This window comes from Lates calcarifer, unplaced genomic scaffold, assembly GCF_001640805.2.
Source record: "Lates calcarifer isolate ASB-BC8 unplaced genomic scaffold, TLL_Latcal_v3 _unitig_5006_quiver_581, whole genome shotgun sequence".
Classification (NCBI taxonomy): domain Eukaryota; kingdom Metazoa; phylum Chordata; class Actinopteri; family Centropomidae; genus Lates; species Lates calcarifer.
In genome coordinates this window covers 67,276-88,913 of record NW_026117230.1, presented here as the reverse complement: position 1 = coordinate 88,913, position 21,638 = coordinate 67,276, and the positions used below count along the sequence as shown (strand labels likewise).

Genomic DNA, 21,638 nt, shown 5'->3' with positions numbered 1-21,638 from the left:
GAAATAATCCACTGTAGCATCTCTAATGCTGCGTTTGAACCTGAACGCCTCCTGAAGTAAGTAAGTAACCCCACCAACCCCAGCATCAGAATCCAAGATGGCTGCTCCTCACATCAACAGCAGTGAACACTCTGCTAATGTTCCTGTTTATAGCAGCTCAGTCTCATTAGTTTCACATGAAGTCAGTCAGACACAGAGAACTGTTCAGGTTTTATCTGTGGACATGTTGCTACGCTGTTTGTAGAGCATTGTTAGCAACTGTTGCTAACAACAGCTAGTCTGAGATACGACTGACTCAGTTCACCTTCATGGTTTAATGTTCCAGGTTTTAAATCTGAATGTTACAACTATCGTGTTTTGACCGCAACCACAGAGTTTCTGGTTCAGGTGTTTTTGTGTCTTTACAGGAATCAGGAAATTAAATGTCCATAAATAATCAATAATAGAAGTCTGTCTTCAAACCTTTGAGGTTTGGTTTGAGTCTTAGTTTATCAGAAAATATCAAACAAATCTGAGACACTGATGTTTGATTGGCTGCTGAAATAGATTTTTTTTTTTACTAAACTCAGTGTGAAAATTTCATCTCCACAGAGTTTCATTCTGAATGCCTCGTTATGAATCAGCTGTGAATTGATGATATTCAGCTTCAGAAACACAAAGAACAGAAACCTGTCAGATAAAATATTGATTACGAATATTACTGATCATTATTCAATATATGTCTGTCTCTTTAGAGGCTATTGTGGGGACTCAGCTGGTCCTCAGAAGGAGTAATTAGACCTCATCCAATAATGATGTCATAATGACCTTTAAAATGAGGTGAAACATGACATCATCAGTTTGTGTAAAAGCTCCACATGTAGTTAGTTTGTCCCCACTTAATGAGTGTAACAGGGTGTGTGTGTGTGTGTGTGTGTATGTGTGTGTTATGGCAGGTGTGACAGTGCCACCTGCTGCTGTTTATCTGTTAACACATTCAGCATTTCAGCTCCGCCCACCAGTCTCCAGGGCGACACCAGCGCAGCCGAAGCAACAGGTCGTTCAGGAGAGTGGAGAGACATGACCCCAGACCAGGCCCCGCCCAGTACACCTGCAGAGAGACCGACCAATCAGAGCACAGTCTGAGGGTGTGTGTGTTCTGACCCAGTGGTTGTAGAAGACCAAACAACCGAGTCGGGTTCATCCCACAACCTGTCACACTGTCCTGAGAAAGACAGACTGACAGACAGACACAGAGAGAGAGAGAGACAGACAGACAGAGAGACAGAGAGAAAGACAGACAGACAGACAGACAGAGAGAGACAGAGAGAAAGACAGACAGACAGAGAGACAGGTAGATCAGTTCGCAAACCCTCCAGGTGTGAGCACAGGTGCAAGTGAAGAGGTGGGTGGGGCTTACAGCCACCAGGTGACCTAGACTGACGACCCACAGAGGAGACACCACGGCTGGCATGAGGACGTCCCCCATCACCATGCCGGCCAGGACCATTTGGAGGGTAACCAGTATTTCCATGGCAACCGCCTGTTGGAGCTGGACTCCAGCTGATACCTGAACAAAAGTTTGATGAGGTCATCTAAAATCCTGCGCTCTGATTGGCTGTCAGGTGTCCACACAGAGACAGTAACAGACTCACCTGGTTGACAGCAGGTGTCACCAGCACCAGAGTGGCCGAGGCCACACCCCCTAACAGCTGTCCAATCACGTTCAGCACTGCCCTCCACAGCAATCAACAGGTTATTTCTACAGAATGTCCTGAAAACATCGGGTGGATAAAGTCTCTTTATTTGTCTGCTGTTCACCAGCTTCTCCAGATTGGGTCATTTTTACTGTAACATAACATTAAGGTTCATCACAGTCTTGAGTTTATTACCTGTTTTAAAGGTGAATAAATGATTACGCAGAACTTTAAGGATCAGAAACAAGCTGCTGTAAAATGATCACATTAAACTTTCATTAAAGTTTTTTTCCCTAAAAACTTATTTTGAGTTTTTTTAAACTTCCAGTTTCGATAAGTTCAAAATCTGCAGTTGACCACAAAGAGAGAAACAAAGAACGTACCTGTCAGTCAGAGGTCAAAGGTCAGAGAGGAGGCGATGTTCAACACACACACAGACACTGTGTGAAGAAGTGAAGCCAACAGTTCATCAGTTCGTCTCTTCTCTCTGACAGATGCTTGATAACAAACGCTGCAGAGGAGAATCAGATTAAAGTCCTGTCACCTGTCAGGTGTGCAGGTGACAGGACGTTTGTGATGAACCTTTATTTATTTATCACGTAATGTTTAAAGCCAGTTTGTTTATGTGTCTGATGAGATCACTGATTAATGACAACAGAAACATTGTGTTAATAAAGTGTGTTCAGGTAATAGACAGTGTGTGGGACTCAGTAACCAGTTACTGTAACTGTAACTGATTACTGAGTCCCACACACTGTAGTCCCACACACTCAGTGTAGATGAGTGATGAGTTGCAGCTTCAACCTGAAAACTGAAAACAACCTGTTGTGACGTTGTGTAGTTGTGATGTTGTGGTGTTGTGATGTTGTGAAGTTGTGATGTTGTGTAGTTGTGATGTTGAGACGTTGTGATGGTGTGACGTTGTGTAGTTATGATGTTGTGACGTGTAGGTGTGATGTTGTGTAGTTGTGATGTTGTGTAGTTGTGATGTTGTGACATTGTGATGGTGTGATGTGTAGTTGTGATGTTGTGATGTTGTGTAGTTGTGATGGTGTGTAGTTGTGATGGTGTGTAGTTGTGATGTTGTGTAGTTGTGATGCTGTGTAGTTATGATGCTGTGTAGTTATGATGTTGTGTAGTTGTGATGTTGTGTAGTTGTGATGTTGAGATGTTGTGATGGTGTGACGTCGTGTAGTTGTGATGTTGTGACATGTAGGTGTGATGTTGTGTAGTTGTGATGTTGTGTAGGTGTGATGTTGTGGTGTTGTGACGTTGTGTAGTTGTGATGTTGTGTTGTAGTGTAGTTGTGATGTTGTGTAGTTGTGATGTTGTATAGTTGTGTTAAACAGGGATGAAGGGTCCTCAGAAGCATAGAAGAACAAATTTGTGTGTATAGAAGCTTTAACCAGGTCAATGACATTCACTGTCCTTCACACTGCAACCTGAGAGCTGTATGTGTGTGTGTGTGTGTGTGTGTTTCAGCTCTGATTGGCTGACAGTCTGATCCTCTGGCATTTAAGGACAAACTGACAACAACAAAAAGAAAAACATCTCAGGAAGTTGCCACAAGAGAATGAAAGACGACATTTATATAAGAGTGTGTGTGTGTGTGTGTGTGTGTGTGTGTGTGTGGTATTTCCCTCCATTATTTGGGTCTCACGTTTCTGGAAAGCACAGAGATTTGTTCACTTTCACTCAGCGTCCTGAACGACCTTCAGACAGGAAACAGAAAGTCTCATTATTCTGAGTTTCAGTGTGTTACACGTAGTCCTCAACTAGTCCTCAAACCTCTACAACTAGTCCAAGACCTCTGTCACTAGTCCTCAGACTTTTAACACTGAATCTTTTAATGTGATATGACCAAAAAAAAAAAAAAAAAAAAAACATGGAAGATACTGCTCCCCAGTTTCTCTTCGGGTCAACAACAGGATTTCTGTGAAAGGAGTTAGATTAGTTAGGTAGATAACACAGTTAAAACTGTAGGAGGTGAAGATATTTTAATAATTACGCAGCAAACAAGCAAAACTACAAAGATACAAAGACACTTTGACTTGTTGTCAGGAGACAAAGTCAGTGCTCCACCCGTCCTCAGTCCTTCAGCTGTATGTAACACAATATAGACAAGTGATGGCTGCTGTCACAGTGACTTATCACCAGAGACACAGTTCAGCATGAGTTTCCTGAACAGAGACCACCTCAGACCAGAGACCCTGAACATCTAGTCAGAACATCATTAACAGAACATTAATCTGCAGCTATAACAACAATAACTGATCTTTACAGTATTTGTTCAGTTTCTCTCTGTAATGGTTGTTTTCAGCAGCTGTAGTTCAGATTCTGTCCACCAGAGGGCAGCAGCAGAGACATAATGGACATGAACACTGCACCACTCCTCCTCCTCTCCTCTCCTCCTCTCTCCTCCTCCTCTCACCTCCTCCTCCTCTCTCCTCCTCCTCTCCTCTTTCCTCTCCTCCTCCTCTCACCTCCTCCTCCTCTCTCCTCTCCTCCTCTTTCCTCTCTCCTCTCTCCTCCTCCTCTCCTCTACTCCTCTACTCTCCCTCCTCCTCTCTCCTCCTCCTCCTCCCCTCCCCTCTTCCTCTACTCTTCCTCCTCCTCTCTCCTCCTCCTCCTCTCCTCTTTCCTCTCCTCCTCCTCTCATCTCCTCCTCCTCTCTCCTCCTCTCCTCTTTCCTCTCCTCCTCCTCTCACCTCCTCCTCCTCTCCTCCTCTTTCCTCTCTCCTCTCTCCCTCCTCCTCTCCTCTCCTCTCCTCTCCTCTCCTCTCCTCCTCCTCTCCCTCCTCCTCCTCTCCTCCTCTTTCCTCTCTCCTCTCTCCTCCTCCTCTCCTCTACTCCTCTACTCTCCCTCCTCCTCTCTCCTCCTCTCTACTCTTCCTCCTCCTCTCTCCTCCTCCTCTCTCCTCTCCTCCTCTCCTCTCCTCTCCTCTCTCCTCCTCCTCTCCTCTACTCCTCTACTCTTCCTCCTCCTCTCTCCTCCTCCTTCTCTCCTTTCTCCTCTCCTCCTCTCCTTCTCCACCTTTCTCCTCATTAATCTGTGAGGACAGGAGGAGGAGAGGGATCACCCTTCAGACAGTTCTGTGACGCTGTGGGGACCGACCAACACATCCTCACAATGAGGGTTTAAAACTGAAAGTGGTTCTCACAAAGACAGAAAAACAAACCTACACACACACAGTAATGAAGTGATTTCCTGCTCTGACAGAAAATTTCACCTCTGACCTTTTCTTCTTCTTCTCTGCTCCATCTAATAACACCTGGCTGCAGCTGTGTGTGTGTGTGTGTGTGTGTGTGTGTTCCCTGCAGCTGAAAGACAATCAGGACGATCACACTAAACTCTGCAGAACCAGCACAACACAATCTGACTGAGTGTGTGTGTGATGACTGATTTACATTGATTTACACAGTGAAGGTCAACCTGTAGGTACAAACAGTAACTGTAATGTAGTCCAGTTTACCCAGAATGCACTGCAGTATGTGAGTCGACAGCCTGAGGATAAAAACTTTATTCAGCTGTCACACACACAAAGCTGGGTGTGGTTATTTACTGGAGATACTCCACTGTTTGGCTCTGTGTATTTACTGGAGATGCATCAGCAGCCAGACTCCTCCCGGCTCAGACTAAACACTGCATTCATGTTGTTGAGCTGGTTCTACTCATTAACGTCAGGGTCTAATTACACACATTTACGCTGAACATCACCTGAGTCCTGCAGAGTCCACTTGAGTCCTGTCTCTCCTCAGACTGTGTTTGGATCCTGAGTCCCTTTGCTCATATGAAGCTAAAATAAAATGAGTGATCAGAGTCCAGGACTTCAGGGACTTCAGGGACTCAGAGGGTGAGACTCAGATCCTGATCCCAGTCTGGACCCTCTGTTCTGGTTCTCTTTAATCCTGGTCTGAGTAACAGACCCGGGTCAGAGGTCATCACGTCAGAGATGAAACCTGAATCTGGTCCAGACCTCAGACCTCCCCCCCCGGTCTCTGTCTCTTCTCTCTCTCTCTCTCTCTCTATCTCTTCCTGTTTCCTCTGATTGGCTCGCGCTCTGCAGCAGCCTCCTCACCGGCAGCACGCGCTGCTCCGGTCCGTCAGTGTTCCCGATCTGGAACCGCAATCAGGCACCGCGTCAGAGGATCAGTGACGGACCCGGACCCCGCTCCTTCTCTCTCTTTATCCAGGCTCGGCTCCGCTCGGCTCGGCTCAGATCATCTCGTCCCTTCCTCTGCTGGATCCGTCTCACTGACCCGTCCCGGCTCGGATCGACATGCGGCGGGACTGGACGGCACCGTGAACAGGAGGACCGCCGCGTGCCAGAGCGCGCGTGACCGAGAGGCTGAATGAACGACCGAGATGGAGAAACTACTGAGTCAGGTAGGACAGTGTGTGTGTGTGTGTGGGGGGGGGGTTGTGGTTCCTGATCTGATGTGGTCCTGAAGCTCAAACAGAAGCTAAACACAAAGACACTCAGAGACCAGGTCTGAGGGTCCATGAGCCTGGGTCATTGAACAGAACTGGACATGGAGCAGAGGTCTGGTCTGATGGATCAGAGCCAGGTGTGGGGTTTACCTGGGGAGGAGAGGCAGGATGCATCATGGGAGGAAGACGAGCAGGTGGAGGCAGAGAGACGCTAGGACCAGGGTTTCAGACCAGGTCCAGCTGTACTCCCTGAGGACTCAGCCTCTGAACGCCTCAGGTTTCAGTCTGATCCACGTCAGGACCTGATGTTAATGTCCTGAGGAATCCAGGATCTGAAGCAGGTTCATGTGGATCAGACCTGAAAACAACAGAAACATTCACACTGTCTGATTAGAACTGCTCATCAACCATAGATGATCAGTAATATTCATTAATAATAATCTTGATTTAAAGTTGAACTAAAGCAGAGTTCACACTACAAGATAATCACAGTCCTCAGGTCTAATTATCTGATGATTGTATAGATGTTCTTGTCAGATTCTCCTCTGGTGTGAGGTGTGTTCTGATCTGTGGCTTCATAAAGGTTCAGAGTCAAACCAACACATCAACAAACCAAAACTATGATGCTTGACACAAACACAACTCAGAGGCTTTTACAGACAATGCAGATGTTAGCAACATACCTCCAGACCCTGACTTCAGCTGATAGAGATGCTCAGTGATGAGACGTGAACGCTCTTCACAGCAGCTCAGTTTGACCTGTTAGAGTCTAACAGCTCCTCCTGCTGGTCGCTGCCGCACAGTGAACATCATTATATCTCTTCAGGGATTAATCATCATCCTCCTCCAGCTGATCTGAGGTCAGGTTCTGGTTCTTCTTGTTTCTCAGTCACAGAACAAACAGTCGCTGCAGGCAGGAAAACACACACACTGACACACAACTGTTTACACAACTCTCACACACACGTCCCAACAAACCTCTATCAGTCTGTAGAGTTTTCCGTGAGGACCCACTGACAGGGACGACTGGTTTACTGGTCAGCTGTCAGTCAGTTGTCATCAGTTGTAGGTTGTCGTCAGTTGTTGGTTGTAATCAGTTGTCGGTTGTCAGTCAGTTGTCAATCAGTTGTCGTCACTTGGTCAGTTGTCGTCAATTGTTTGTTGTCATCAGTTGTTGGTTGTCGGTCAGTTGTCGTCAGTTGTTGCTGAAATATAAAACCGGCCGATCAGGATCCAGACAACTCGCTGATGAAAACACTTTTCTGTTTTTCTGTGAAGGAACAAACTGCTTCTCCTCTCAGAAAAACACAGTTATGACTCAGATGTGAAATATTTTAGTCAGAGAAATGTTATAAATCAGATTTTGCTGCTCTCTGCTGGTTTCTCTCTCTGAGACTGAGGCAGAAGGACGACGACAGCTTTGATGTATTTTTATTTTCCTGTCGATTCACCAACATCTCATCAGAGTCCAAACCATACTGAAACACACTGAGACCAGGATTTAATCAGACCTGTGCTGTGGCACAGAGAGGACGGACTAATTCAGACAATTAAAGTCCAAAGAGACCAGGATCAGGACTCCAATCAGAGCTCAACAACAAGAGGCAATTTATTATCAGAGCTGCATTCAGAGAGGGAACCTGAAGGCCTCATTACTGTTCATCCTGCAGCTGACACAAACTGACCCCTGACCCTAACTGACTGAAAACCTCTGATCTAAAACTAAAACTCATCCAGGAAAACAGCAGAGAAACTGCAGATAATCTTGTTTGTCTTGTGTTGAAGACATTTTAATCAAAATCTGTTGCTGTGGGTTATTAATTATAATCCTGGTACACTGAGGAGCTGCTGTGCTGCCTTCACTGTCCTCTGTTCCTGTGGGACTTCAGTTTAATGTTGTCCTGTTTATCTCTGCTGAGGACCATCCAACAGCCAATCACAGGACAGGATTCAGTGAAGTGAAAGTGGTCATCAAAATTATAAAGACTGATCCAGATCACGACTGATCCAGATCACTATGACAGCTGAATGAATCCTCACCTGTCAGACCTGGTGACTTAACAAGCTGTGGTCTTCGTTGGAGGCGGAACTTTTCAACCCATTCTGGTCTGGTCTGATCCACGCTGACGTCAGCACCTTTATTTTGAAGAGACTCTGAAATCATGGAGCAGATGTGAAGACTGGAGCCAGATTATCAGGACCAGGCTGGACTCTGAAGCTGAAAGAAAAATGAAAATCTCAACTCAGTCCGTTTTTATATAAACATATAAAATCTGTGAAACATTAGTAAATGACCTGATCTGTTTTCAAACTGTTTTTTCATTGAAATAACTAAAACACTAACCTTATTTCTATTTATCAGGCTGTGATCTGACTTCAGCTCTCAGCAGATTAAAAACTATTTAAATAGAGACATTGCATTAAACATTTGTTATACCCATCACAGTCCCTCTGAATATTCAACTGATAACTGATATAATATAATATAATATAATATAATAATATAATATAATATAATATAATACGTGATAATATGTGAAGGTATTTTATATGTTCCATACGTGCAGACACACTGTAAATAGAAAGAATGAAAATGATTCATATTAAATATAAAATGATCAGATTATTGCAGTAATGTAGTATTATCATACTGTGGTATTAGTTGTACTACATGTACAGTACTCAGTATACTGTGTATATTAGTACATGAGGTGAATCAGCTGCAGAGACATATGGTGAACACCTCCTGGGACCTTTTAGCCAATCAGATCGCTCTGCCTGCCCAGGACTGCACCACACACACACACACACACACACACACACACACAGATGCTCTCTGTGTGTTTCTGATCTGAAATCAGTAAAGTTACTAAATGCAGCTGCTACAGATTTGAATGATTCATTAAATCAGATTTAAATGTTTCTACATTTCGCAAACAAGAAACAGATAAACCCATTAAAATAAAAGACTTCCTGTTAAACTCAAACCTCCATTAAATGACATTTAGAGTTTTCAGGTAACATTAAAGGTTCCTCTGATTAACGTTAACGACATGTTACAAATTCACTTAGATACTGATGCAGGTGACAGGTGAGATGATGAAATGAATCATAATGTGATTTAGATGCACTAAATATTTTGATGTTAATATTCACTCATCACAGGCAGACTCTCAGGTTTTATCTAAGCTGTTCCTCGATGAGTTTCTGTGAAGATGTTGAACTGATTCTCAGCTGTCAGACAGAATCTCTCTCCAGCTGTTGGACGTAAATCGTGAGCTGCTGAATCGTCCAAACTGGATGTTTCTCCTCAGGGAGTTCAGACTCAGCAGTCTGTGTTTACTGCAGGAGCTGCCTGACCAAGCTCCTCCTCCTCTCAGACGCCATAACCCACAAATTTACACCAAATGGCCCGAAGACCGAGCGACTGCTGCTCTCAGCTCCATCTAATTTTAGCTGCAGCATCACCACAGTAAATCTCTGTGGACATTTACTTACTGTGTTACTGTGTGTGTGTGTTTGAAGCTGCCAGCATTGAGTGATGAATGCCAAACACAGAGAAGTCACACTGAGTGAATAATAAATCAGTGATATTAGTGAATAATTAACAGAGTGAACAGCTGATTAATTGTCAATCACTGAGTCTAATCAGTGAATTAATGAATCAGACAATCACGCCTCACCTCACACCAGCCTCTGATGGAGCTGATAGTAAACCACTGACAGACAGGACAACAGGCAGGACAACAGACATGATGACAGGCAGGTCAGTGACTGTCATGTACCCATTTTAAAGACCTCCATGTTGAATGATGAAGCGACTGTTGGCCATGTTGGACAAACATCAAAGTTCAGTTTTTCTCTCTGAGGATGAAAATGATTCATCTTTTATTTGTATTAGCGTTTTTTCATCCTGTTTCCCCCAAAGATTCATCTGATATTAAATATGAGATATGAAAAAGTCTGGACAAACGTTCCAGACCAGTCTGTCTCCAGATCAGTTTCAGTTTCACAGGCAATGACTCTGGATGATTAACAACAGTAAACAGATGATGCTGAGCTGGCAGGAGAGCAAAGGTTAGCAGCTCCAGACATGATGCTGAACAGTTTCCTCCTGCACATCATGTGACCTTCATGATTAATGACAAATAACAAGGACTAATATAGATTCAGCAGCGGTTGGTGTTGGGGTTTGTTTGTCGACCATTAAACTCAGTGACAGCAGCAACATCTTTGACTCAAGTCTGAACTGAAGCAGCTGACTGCAGGAGGTTCCTCCCACAGTCCAACAATATGATTAATGCCTGCAGGTGTGAATATGGATGGTTGTCTGTTTCTGTGTGTCAGCCCTGTGATTGGCTGCCCACCTGTCCAGGTGTGACCAGTTTTCTGACTAGAGAGAATCTGCTCTTTAGTACATGGGTGTGTAGCCTACTATACTTTAAGGTTTTAATATAAAGTGACCTTTTCACATGCAGAGATCAAGGAGCTACTGGAGTGTTTGTGGAATTACAATACATTAATCATATGTGTAAAATAATGTTGTAAGAATAAAGGTCAGGACAGTGTCACAGTTTTAATCAGAGTGAGGACTGTCCTTGATGTGAGGTTTAGGGAGGATGTTGTAGAGATTTTTATTAAAGTCAATACTTTATGAAGACTTTATAAGAATCGCTGTTTATGCATTCATTTGAAATAAATGAAAATTTTACCACACTATTACTGCAATACATATAAAGTATGCACATTTACTCAACTCATGTAAACATGGAACATTTAAATTTATGTGTTTGAATTTCCATCTCTTTCCATCTGAAATTTTCAGAAGGTAATCTCAAGCTTTGCAATTCATTTTAAATTCTGGTGTCTGAATTTCACCAGTCTGAACAACCTGATATTTTGACAACCAAGTGAATTCAAGAAACCTGAATACAGCTTTTTAAATATTGAGCACTTACACCTATACATTTTTTAAACCTAAAAAACAACCCTAAAATCATTCTTTTGAAATTGTACAAATTGAAACTTTCTGGAAACTGCAAAAAGAGGAAAAGAAAAAATGAGGAATTCAAAACACAGATGGCTTCAAAGTAAGGTGAAATATTTCAGTTTTCAATTCTAAAATAAAGTGTTTAGTTGCTTATAAAAGAATGAGGTGAACAGACTGAGCGACACAGCAAAACCTGTGCACCGTTTACCTGATGTTTCCATCTGTAAATTGACCATAACTGATCATGTGAGCAGAGTTCATTCACGTATGAATACAGGGAACAATTTACAAATCCTGTCAACATAATCTTGTTTATATTTAGCATTTGGCTTCATACTGCCATACATTTTCTCTCCCTTTGTCTTGCTCTGTGTTACAGGTGGTTTGTGTGTGTGTACTGCTGACTGGACAAGTTTCTCCAGCAGAGTTAACCTGTGAAACTCTGATCCTCCTGTCGACCAACCTGACAGGTAACTTCCTGTCTGTCTTCCTGTCTCTGGTTCTACATTTTAAATTGTCAAAACATTTGTTCAAAGTGCTAATTTCTGCTCTCTCTCTCAGCAAGGACGTTGGCATTTCTAAACCAGACGTTCACTATCAGTAACTCCTCAGGTTTGTACATCCAACTATTAACTTTTATCTCTGTGAACCACCATAAACAAGAACAACAGTCCTCAGTTCACAGGTTCTCAGCATGACTTCTCTCCTTGGACCTGGGGCTGTGTTTTACCTGAGCAGCATTTGGAAGTCCAGATCTAGGATCCATCTTGAACACTGTGGACCTGAGGATTATTTCAAACAACAACTAACCTCAAATGAACTACTCTCAGTACCCCTAAATACCCAAGATTACCAAAACCACACAGGAGAATCTTGAAGTACTCAGGACTACCCCAACAAATAAGTGTCCCCAAGATTATGTTGATAACATAGTGGTAACCTTAAGTACCTAGAGCTACAAAAGAGTACATTTATGTGCCATAAAAGTTATCTTTAACTGTACAGAAGTAACCTTAAGTGCCCTGGATCACCCTGCATCCAGACTCTAAGTCTAAGTCTGGATCACCCTGGATTACCCTGCTGGACCCCGGACTTCTATAGATCACATAATAAATTTTGTTCAGCTGCTTCACAGTAAAAGTGTTGTCTTCTGTCTGTCGGTCGGTCTGTCTTTCTGTCTGTCTGCAGGTTTGTACTGTGACCTGTCTGTGGACGGTATCGGGACATGTTGGCCTCGTAGTGCAGCAGGAGAACTGATCTCCAGACCCTGTCCTGAACAGTTCAATGGAATCCACTATAACACCACCAGTACGTACCTGTCTGTCCACCTGTCTGTCTACCTGTCTGTCTGTCCACCTGTCTGTCTGTGGGATCAGAGGTCGGACTCTGAACTGACACTGAGGAGATGCAGAGATGTTGTGTCCAGGGTCAGTCTGCTATGATGAAGTGGGACACAGCATGTTGGAGTTAATACAATAATCTTCATCCCTCCTGAGGACTCAGCCAATCAGAAGCTGCCAATTAAGAGTTAGCCAATCACGGCTCAACACTCTGTTGTCTCACTGACGTCTAACGAGTCTGAGGAGACAGAGGAGGATTTACTGACTTTTCATTTCCTGCCAATTGGATAGATTACACTAATTCCCCAGAGAGAGAGAGAGTGTGTGTATGTGTGTGTGTGTTTGTGTGTGTGGGTGGCAATAAATATCCAGTTTAATTAGAGGTTTAGTTGTTGATCTGACTTAATAATATGAGTCATCTGTGTGCGTGTATGTGTGTGTGTGTGTGTGTGTGTGTTAAACCAGCTGGAGCTCATGTCTCACTCCACCTTCATCATCATCATCATCATCTCTTCACACACTGAGAAACACCCTCGCCTGTCCTCTGATGTCGTCAAATTTCTGGCCTCTGATTGGTCACCTGATCAGCACCACCAACACAGTGGGGTGTGTGTGTGTGTGTGTGTGTGTGTGTGTGTGTGTGTGTGTGTGTGTGTGTGTGTGTGTGTGTCTGTAGGGGGGTGCTGTGACACCAGTTAGACGACCAAATTACAGCTCTGGTGTTGCCGTGGTTATGCTGTTGTTCATCAGTTATGAGAAACTGAAGCATCAAGGATCAGGATCAATGATCTGATCAGAGATCAATCAGGAGACAGTTGCACAATGAAGTACTTCTACTGCAGTACTTACACTTGTAATCTGTGGTATTACTTCCTCCACCACTGCTCAGAAAGGTTTATTCTCTGTTTGTCTCAGTTGATTCACATACTGGTCCCGATCCTGATATTGATCCTGATCCTGAAATTGATCCTCAACTCACACAGAACGGAGACTTGTTCAGTCAGTTCGCCTGTTTAATTTAATCAGTTTTATATAATCAAACCTTCTCGGTTCATTTTCACTGAAATATTGATCTTACAAAGTAATCACTATCCTCCTTTGTGTGTGTGTGTGTGTGTGTCTGTGTGTGTGTCTGTGTGTGTGTGCGTCTTCAGACCGGGTGTACAGAGAGTGTCAGTCGAACGGCAGCTGGGCTCCTCGAGGAAACTACAGTCAGTGCACCGAGATCATCGTTCTGGTGAGACTAATCAATACACTCATCAATACAATCACTGATCAGAACATTCCATGACGATGATGATGATGATGATGATGATGATGATGATGTGATGATGATGATGATGATGATGATGATGATGATGATGATGATGATGGTGATAATGATGATGATGATGATGGTGATAATGATGATGATGATGATGGTGATGTACACTGATGTTTTCAGCAGAAATGCTTTTGTTGTTTGTTGCCTAGTAACAGTTTCTTGGAGCGTTGAGTGTTCTTGACTTTGAAAACATGAATGAACAAGCTGCACTTGAAAGCATCATTCACTCAGCAGCTGTGGAACTGTTGTTATTAAATATTCAGCTTGTTTAAATTCATAAAAGTGACTTTAAAATAAAGTGAAGACGAACCCTAGACCTGAACCTAGACCCTGGATCAGGGACCAGATACAGAGACCAGGGTCTTACAGTTCTGTTGCACAGAAGCTTCAGCTCCTCTTTAAAGAGGAAAAACAACTTCATGTTGGGTCTAAAGGATGGAGAACACGTATGTCCCCAGACACATGGAACAGGAAAACACTTTTAGTGCCAGAGACTGACTGTGTGTGTGTGTGTGTGTGTGTGTGTGTGTGTGTGTGTGTGTGTGTTAAAGTTAACACATCTATTAGGTGATAATGTGTTTTTCTGATACTGTCATCTATAATAGATCACGCACACTCAGAGGGCAGAGATTTGTTCTGACTGTTTGTTGACCTCAAACCACTTAGTACTTCTTGTCTCCCTCCCTCTATTTGTCTCTCCCTCTTTATCTGTCTCTGTCTCTGTCTCTGTCTCTCTGAAATCTGTGGACTAGTGACAGAGATCTGGGACTAGTTATAGAGGTCTGAGGACTAGTTACAGAGGTCTAACACTAACATATTTTGTGTTTCTGACAATGAGTCACAGAATCTGATCTTTAGGTTTTGTTTTGTTATGATCTACACAAACACATCAGCTGCGACACACACACACACACACACACACACACACACACACACACATAAAGAAACAAACATCAGAGAACAAACAAACATAAACCAATCAGACACAAGTTTGAAAACGTCAGCGTGAACAAATGTCCAGAGAGTGAACAATCTGTCCTGTGTGTGTGTGCGCGCGTGTGCGTGTGTGTGTGTGTGTGTCCATATGTTGTGTCATGAAACAGTTAGTGTGTCTCTTTCCCACTGAGAGAATCTGTCACCTCTTCTGTGATTGGACGGTTCAGTTGGCTGCTGTCCAATCACAGAGCTGTAATTAATGAGGAAGTAAGGTGTGTGTGTGTTTGTGCGGTCAGTGGAGACCGAGGATAAAAGACAAGTTTCATAAATATTCATCATCAGACAACACACACACACACACACACACACACACACACACACAAAAACACACACACACCACACACAAAACACACACACAAACAAACACTGAGGCTCTGTGTTGTTCTGGCATCAGTTCATTTCTGTTCATTAAAACAAAACAGAGATAGAGGGTCTGAAGGCTGCGTCTCCACGGCAACAACACTTCCCTCACTCACTCACACACACACACACACACACATACACACAGAGCGTACGACCCATTATAGAAACTTTGAGAATGTAACTTGAAGAGTTAGAAACTTCATCTGATCCAGACACTGAATAAATCTGTTTAACACTGAAACCTGATCTGATCCTCTCTGCTGGTCTCACCTGTGTCTCCTGTATCTCACCTGAGTGTTCAGAGGAAGAGTAAAGTCCATTATCAGGTTGCTGTGATCATCAACTACCTGGGTCACTGTATCTCTCTGGGAGCGCTGCTGCTCGCCTTCACTCTCTTCATGAGACTCAGGTAACACACCTGTCTGTCTGCACACCTGTCGACACACAACAGCTCCCTGTTACACACTGAGGCTGTTCTTTTAAAAGGAACCTGTAGGTTAAATGACCTGACCCTGACTCAAACCCTGACCCGACCCAGCCAATGAAAACAGACAAGTGTGTGTGTGTTACTGTGTGTGTGTGTGTGTGTGTGTGTGTGTGTGTGTGTGTTAACAGGAGTATTCGCTGTCTGAGGAACATCATCCACTGGAATCTGATCTCAGCGTTCATCCTGAGGAATGCCACCTGGTTCGTCGTCCAGTTAACTATGAACCCTGCTGTTACCGAGAGCAACCAGGTAACACACACACCCTTTTCCTCTCTTGTCAGGACTGTACCTCAAACTGGTCCTCACAAAGATACACACACACACTGACTGTGATGACGGTCACCATGGAGATGAGCTTAGACATTTAGACTTAGATTTAGACAGACTTTTATTGTCATTCAGTATGCAGCAAGTGTATACAGAACGAAATTTCGTTTGCATAGGCCTCAGTTTTTACAGTTTCCAGTGTAGTGCTAATGTGTGTGCAAAAAATTCTGCAAGCAGAATGGAAATAAATATACTTAAATCTTAAATATGTACAGCGATTTACAGCAGTATAGATTAAATATTAAATATTTGCTGATGAGCTCTGAACTGATGAGGTGATAAACTGAAACTGAAGATCATGTGACTTTACCTCAGGACATCACAGTGACATCACTCCTCTCCTCCTCTCCTCCTCCTCCTCTCAGGTGTGGTGCAGGTTGGTGACTGCAGCGTATAATTATTTCCATGTGACGAACTTCTTCTGGATGTTTGGTGAAGGTTGTTACCTCCACACAGCCGTCGTCCTCACCTACTCCACCGACAAACTCAGGAAGTGGATGTTCATCTGCATCGGCTGGGGTCTGTACACCTGTCTGTCTGTTCACCTGTCTGTCTGTTCACCTGTCTGTCTGTCCACCTGCCTTTCTGTCTGTTCACCTGTCTGTCTGTTCACCTGTCTATCAGTACACCTGTCTGTCTGTTCACCTGCCTGTCTGTCTGTACACCTGTCTATCAGTACACCTGTCTGTCTGTCCACCTGTCTGTCTGTCTGTACACCTGTCTGTTTGTCCACCTGCCTGTCTGTTCACCTGTCTGTCTGTCTGTCCACCTGTCTGTCTGTCTGTCCACCTCTCTGTCTGTCCACCTGTCTGTCTGTCTGTTCACCTGCCTGTCTGTCTGCTTACCTGTCTGTACACCTGTCTGTCTATCAGTACACCTGTCTGTCTGTTCACCTGTCTGTCTGTCTGTTCATCTGTCTGTCTGTCCACCTGTTTGTCTGTCTGTCTGTTCACCTGCCTGTCTGTCTGTACACCTGTCTGTCTGTCTGTTCACCTGCCAGTCTGTTCACCTGTCTGTCTGTCTGTACACCTGTCTGTCTGTGTACAGGTATTCCTTTTCCCATCATCGTGGCCTGGGCTTTCGGGAAACTTTACTATGACAATGAGAAGTAAGTCACTTGATGACAGCCAATCAGAGAGCAGGATTCTCTTTGTCCATGATGTCATCATGATGGAGAGAGGAGCTGATTGGTTTTGTTTGACTGACAGGTGCTGGTTTGGAAAGAGGGCGGGAGTTTACACAGACTATATCTACCAGGGCCCCATGATTCTGGTCCTGCTGGTGAGAACACATCCAGTCCACCTTAAACACATCCAGTCCACCTTAAATATTACTCATTAACAGGCCTGTAGCTGCTCCCTCTATTTAAGTGTAAACATAAGTTTACTCCTTCAGGCAGCAGGAGGCGCTGCAGCTGCTGATCTTTAGACTGAGATCAGGTTTGAACAGAAGAAGAAGCTTTAACATCATCTAAATATAAATTATAAATAAACACCTGATTGGTCCTGATCACATTAATGTTTAAAATGACTCATAACATTGTAATGGTGATAATCTGTTGTTTGATTATAAAGTCACAACAAAAACAATAACAACAACAACATAAACTAAACCATTTCTCCTCGTCTGCTCCTCAGATCAACTTTGTCTTCCTGTTCAACATCGTTCGGATCCTGATGACCAAACTGAGGGCATCAACCACCTCAGAGACCATCCAGTACAGGTGAGCACCTGAACACAGGTGAGCAATGTTCCCCCTAATTTTTCATGTGTCTGAGCATACACACAAACTCCCTGAGAATTCCTTGGACCACTGTGAGCAACATCAGATGTGCACACTGTCGCACACTGTAATTTTATGCGCTACATAGTTTTCTGGGTGCAGAGAAAGTGGGAGCAGTGCTGAGGCTTAGTGGAGATCAGGTAAAGCAGACTCACAGGTGAAGCAGATGTATAAACTGTGTGTTGTGGTTCTGTAGGAAGGCGGTGAAGGCGACCCTGGTGCTGCTGCCTCTGTTGGGAATCACCTACATGTTGTTCTTTGTGAATCCTGGAGGAGAGGATGAAGTCGCTCAGATTGTCTTCATCTACTTTAACTCCATCCTCGAGTCCTTCCAGGTTCGTCTCACGTCACCAAGTCATTTCTCTGTTCATACTCAGATCGGTCAGTCAGCGGCTTCGTTTGACTCACGGTAAATAAAAGCTGGGTCAGAACACAGCCACAGTTAGCGTTAGCTTAGCTGTGGTTTGCAGCATGTTGACATTTAACCTTTAGGCTCAGGCCAGAAAACAGTAAACATGAGGTTCAACAGACCACATGACTATTCCAGGTTATACGAGTTACCATGTTAGCTCCTGTTAGCAGCCTGTTAGCTCTGTTAGCAGCCTGTTAGCAGCCTGTTGGCAGCCCGTTAGCTCTGTTAGCAGCCTATTAGCTCTGTGAGCAGCCTGTTAGCGCTGTTAGCAGCCTATTTGCTATGTTAGCAGTCTGTTAGCAGCTTGTTAGCAGCTAACACTGTCTTTCTGTCTCTACAGGGATTTTTTGTCTCTGTTTTCTACTGTTTTCTCAACAGTGAGGTGAGTCTGCTTTCCTCAGGGTTCTGATCTGAGTTCCTCAGAGTTCTGGTCTATTTACCTGTCTGTCTGTAAACAGGTGCGCTCTGCAGTCAGGAAGCGTTGGATTCGTTGGCAGGATCGACACTCCATCCGGAGCCGGGCGGTGCGCGCCACCTCACTGCCCACCTCTCCCAGCAGAGTATCCTTCCACAGCATCAAACAGTCCTCTAACCTCTGACCTCTGATGGACTGGGTCTCTGCTGGACCTGAACACTCTACCTGTGATGTAATTCATCTCAGCCAATCAGAGGTCTTATTCTGCGTCAGATCAGATCAGCCAATCACAAAGCAGGACGCAGATTTATTGAGCCAATCCAACGTTGATCTGTCAGTCAGGACTCTGTGGCCCTGCCCTCCTTCATCCTCTGACCAATCAGTGGACTCAACCAATCAGCCAATCAGCTGCTTCCACTGGGTCACATGTTCAATCAGGCAGCTGGACTGTGTTCATGTTTTGTGATCAATAACTTTATTTATTAATATGTGTAATATTGATGAGCTATAACTGTCTATGATGTAATATTGATCACCAGCTTTCTCCTATTTAACAGAGCTAAACACACACACACACACACACACACACACACACACAGCCTTTCCCTGAACTGTGAAAAAACAATAATCAATAATCACACAACATTATCGGCTGTTTGTCTGATCGTTCCTGAACACTCAGTGCCACAACAACAACAAACAACAACAAACAGATTCAGGCCTCAGATATAAAATCCAAACTTCTCCATCAGCAGGTGTAGCTGCAGGAGGTGGTGGAGCAGGAGGAGGTGGAGCAGAAGGAGGAGGTGGAGCAGGAGGAGATGCTCTAACAGACTCAGTTTCTCTGCTGGAGATAAACTCCTCATTTTAAAGCACAAACACTGAAACATGATGATCTGTGTTCAGAGGCTGTGATGAAGCAGTGACAGTCAGAGGAGTAAATAATCTGAAGGATTAAATTAAATCATGTTGAGTTAATCTGTTTGTATCTTTGCACTGAGTTTAAACTTGTTTATCAACTGTTCACTGTAAAACTTCATTTAAACACTGACTGCTCCTCATAAGTACAGACCTGTAGTACTAACAGTAACCAGAGTAACTATAGAGTAACTAGAGTAATCAGAGTATAGTTAGTGTGAGTTAGTGTGTGTGGAGGGAAACACTCAGGATGAAACAAACTACTCCTTTACTGTGCCTGAGTAAGTGAGTGAATGAATGAGTGAGTGAGTGAGTGAGTGAGTGAATGAATGAATGAATGAATGAATGAATTATTAATAAATCACAGATGAAATCAGTGGCATTATCAGCTGGAAAAATCTTGATAAAAATCAGATTTAAAACTTTTTGTAAATATTTAATTTATTACATCATCAGATTAAAACTTTATTTATAATCTATAATCTGACATGAGGAGCGCTTGGTTTGTTCACCAGACACTAGCTGTGTGAGTTAATCTATATTTACATGTAATCCTTCTGTATCTGACGTCTGATCAATAATCAATAAACTCTTCGTCAGGATCAACTCAGAAATCTGTCTTTATTAAAACAACTACAACTCCCAGGATGCATTTCGCTGACAAACAGCTAATCATAGAGGTTCACCTTCAGTCCTTGATTCTGGGTCTGTTGAGTAACCATGGCAACAAGATCCGGCTCTGATTCTTAAAGTCGACCTAAAGATTTGGGTTCTGGTCTCAGGTTCAGACTCGGTGATGGACCACACCTGGTCTGATCTACTTGCAGGTTTGTTTGTTTGTTTGTTTACCTAAAAGAAGTCACTTCAACTGAAGTGAGAGTGAGGAAGTCGAGTATCCAGGTCGTCATGTCGACAGACAGTCGTCAGGTGTAACTTCCCGATTAACCTGTACTACGAAAGGTGGATAGGTTTTACCAGGGGTCGGGCCAGGGGGTGACCATCAGTCATCCCCACCACCACCACCAACCCACCCCCACCCAAAAAAAAAAAAAAAAAAAAGTGTGTAGTGGATGGTAGAGGTATGTGGACCAATAAATGGTGTTTTTTATGCTCCGCATTTTCCATTTTCACTTTCAGTTATTTTATTTTGTAACTTTTTTTTTCTCACAGTCGAGCAGCAGAATTTAGCGTCATTAGTGTTGCATATTATCGATTTCAATTATCATTTAAATGGGGTGGGGGTGTTATTGTCCTGAAAGACAATATAATGTGACAGGCTGTTGTAATTGTAGACTACAGACCAAAACATGCAGCATTAATGATGTAAATATGAATGTGAACCACTTGAATGTTTCTATTTGATCCAGGTTCAGTTTCCACTGAGGCTGAAATACTGTTAACATGAAGTTCATACTGAACATAACAGCATTACATTCATACATATACAGCCTGAGTGTTCCAGGCAGAACATCATTAACAGGAACAGCTCATTCTCAGACATGTGACCCACGTGTTGACTGTAATCCAAGTATCTGATAATGATCACATATGTTCCGTGTCCTTACATCTCAGAGAAGAGAACAATAAAGAGGCAAGCTCCATGGTTCAACTCCAAAACCTGTTCACTGAAACAAACAGCACGTAGGCTTGAAAGAGTGTGGCGTTCCACCAAACTGGAAGAATCCCACTTAGCCTGGCAGGATAGTGTCTAAAGATATAAAAAGGCCCTCTGTAATGCAAGAGGTGCCTATTACTCATCATTAATAGAGGATAATAAGAACAACCCCGGGTTTCTTTTCAGCACTGTAGCCAGGCTGACAGAGAGTCACAGCTCTATAGATCCACACATCCCTATAACCCTCAGCAGCAATGATTTTATGAACTTTTTTAATGACAAAATTTCTACCATTAGAGATAAAAATTAATCACATCCTGCCTTCAACCAGCTACTGATTTAAGTCAACTTTGACTCTTTTTCTCCCATCAACCTCCCCCAGCTCACATCAACCATTACATCATTTAAATCTTCAACATCTTCCTAGACCCCATCCCAACTAGGCTGCTTAAAGAAGCTCTGCCCTTAATTTGCAGTCCTGTATTAGATATGTTAAATCTGTCCTTGGTAACAGGTTATGTGCCGCAGTTGTATAAAGTAGCTGTAATAAAACCTCTCAT

At 43.4% G+C, this 21,638-nt stretch overlaps 2 protein-coding genes and 1 long non-coding RNA gene across 4 annotated transcripts; 1 reads left to right on the top strand and 2 right to left on the bottom strand.

The window, feature by feature from the left end:
- Positions 1-441: 441 nt before the first annotated feature.
- On the bottom strand, positions 442-1,721 carry LOC127140818 (uncharacterized; the record flags this gene model as incomplete). Its single annotated transcript, XM_051068603.1, is given in 3 exon segments — positions 442-982; positions 985-1,549; positions 1,635-1,721. Coding segments are annotated over 3 exon segments (708 nt in total), but the record flags the coding sequence as incomplete, so codon positions are not given.
- Positions 1,722-5,880: 4,159 nt separating this feature from the next.
- LOC127140819 (uncharacterized) lies at positions 5,881-8,369 on the bottom strand. The gene is made up of 3 exons (XR_007811294.1): positions 6,792-8,369; positions 6,259-6,466; positions 5,881-6,025 (listed from the first exon to the last, which is right to left on the bottom strand). It is a non-coding gene; the product is annotated as an uncharacterized LOC127140819 (long non-coding RNA).
- Positions 5,926-20,069, top strand: crhr1 (corticotropin releasing hormone receptor 1). Of its 2 annotated transcripts, XM_018661390.2 has the most exons (14): positions 5,926-6,063; positions 11,478-11,568; positions 11,660-11,710; positions 12,287-12,406; positions 13,593-13,675; positions 15,424-15,530; positions 15,737-15,857; positions 16,301-16,454; positions 16,983-17,043; positions 17,144-17,216; positions 17,573-17,658; positions 17,915-18,053; positions 18,471-18,512; positions 18,589-20,069. In XM_018661390.2, the coding sequence occupies exons 1-14, from the start codon at positions 6,043-6,045 to the stop codon at positions 18,727-18,729; spliced, it is 1,290 nt and encodes a 429-aa protein (XP_018516906.1). In that variant the 5' UTR covers positions 5,926-6,042; the 3' UTR covers positions 18,730-20,069. The 2 variants fall into 2 exon arrangements, with proteins under 2 accessions (XP_018516906.1, XP_018516907.1); XM_018661391.2 differs by lacking the exon at positions 18,471-18,512.
- Positions 20,070-21,638: the final 1,569 nt, after the last annotated feature.

Coding starts and splice junctions, on each gene's coding strand:
- crhr1 (XM_018661390.2), top strand. CDS start 6,043: ATGGAGAAACTACTGAGTCAG. Junction 15,531..15,736: donor ACTCTCTTCATGAGACTCAG/GTAACACACCTG, acceptor GTGTGTTAACAG/GAGTATTCGCTGTCTGAGGA. Junction 17,044..17,143: donor CTTTACTATGACAATGAGAA/GTAAGTCACTTG, acceptor TTTGACTGACAG/GTGCTGGTTTGGAAAGAGGG.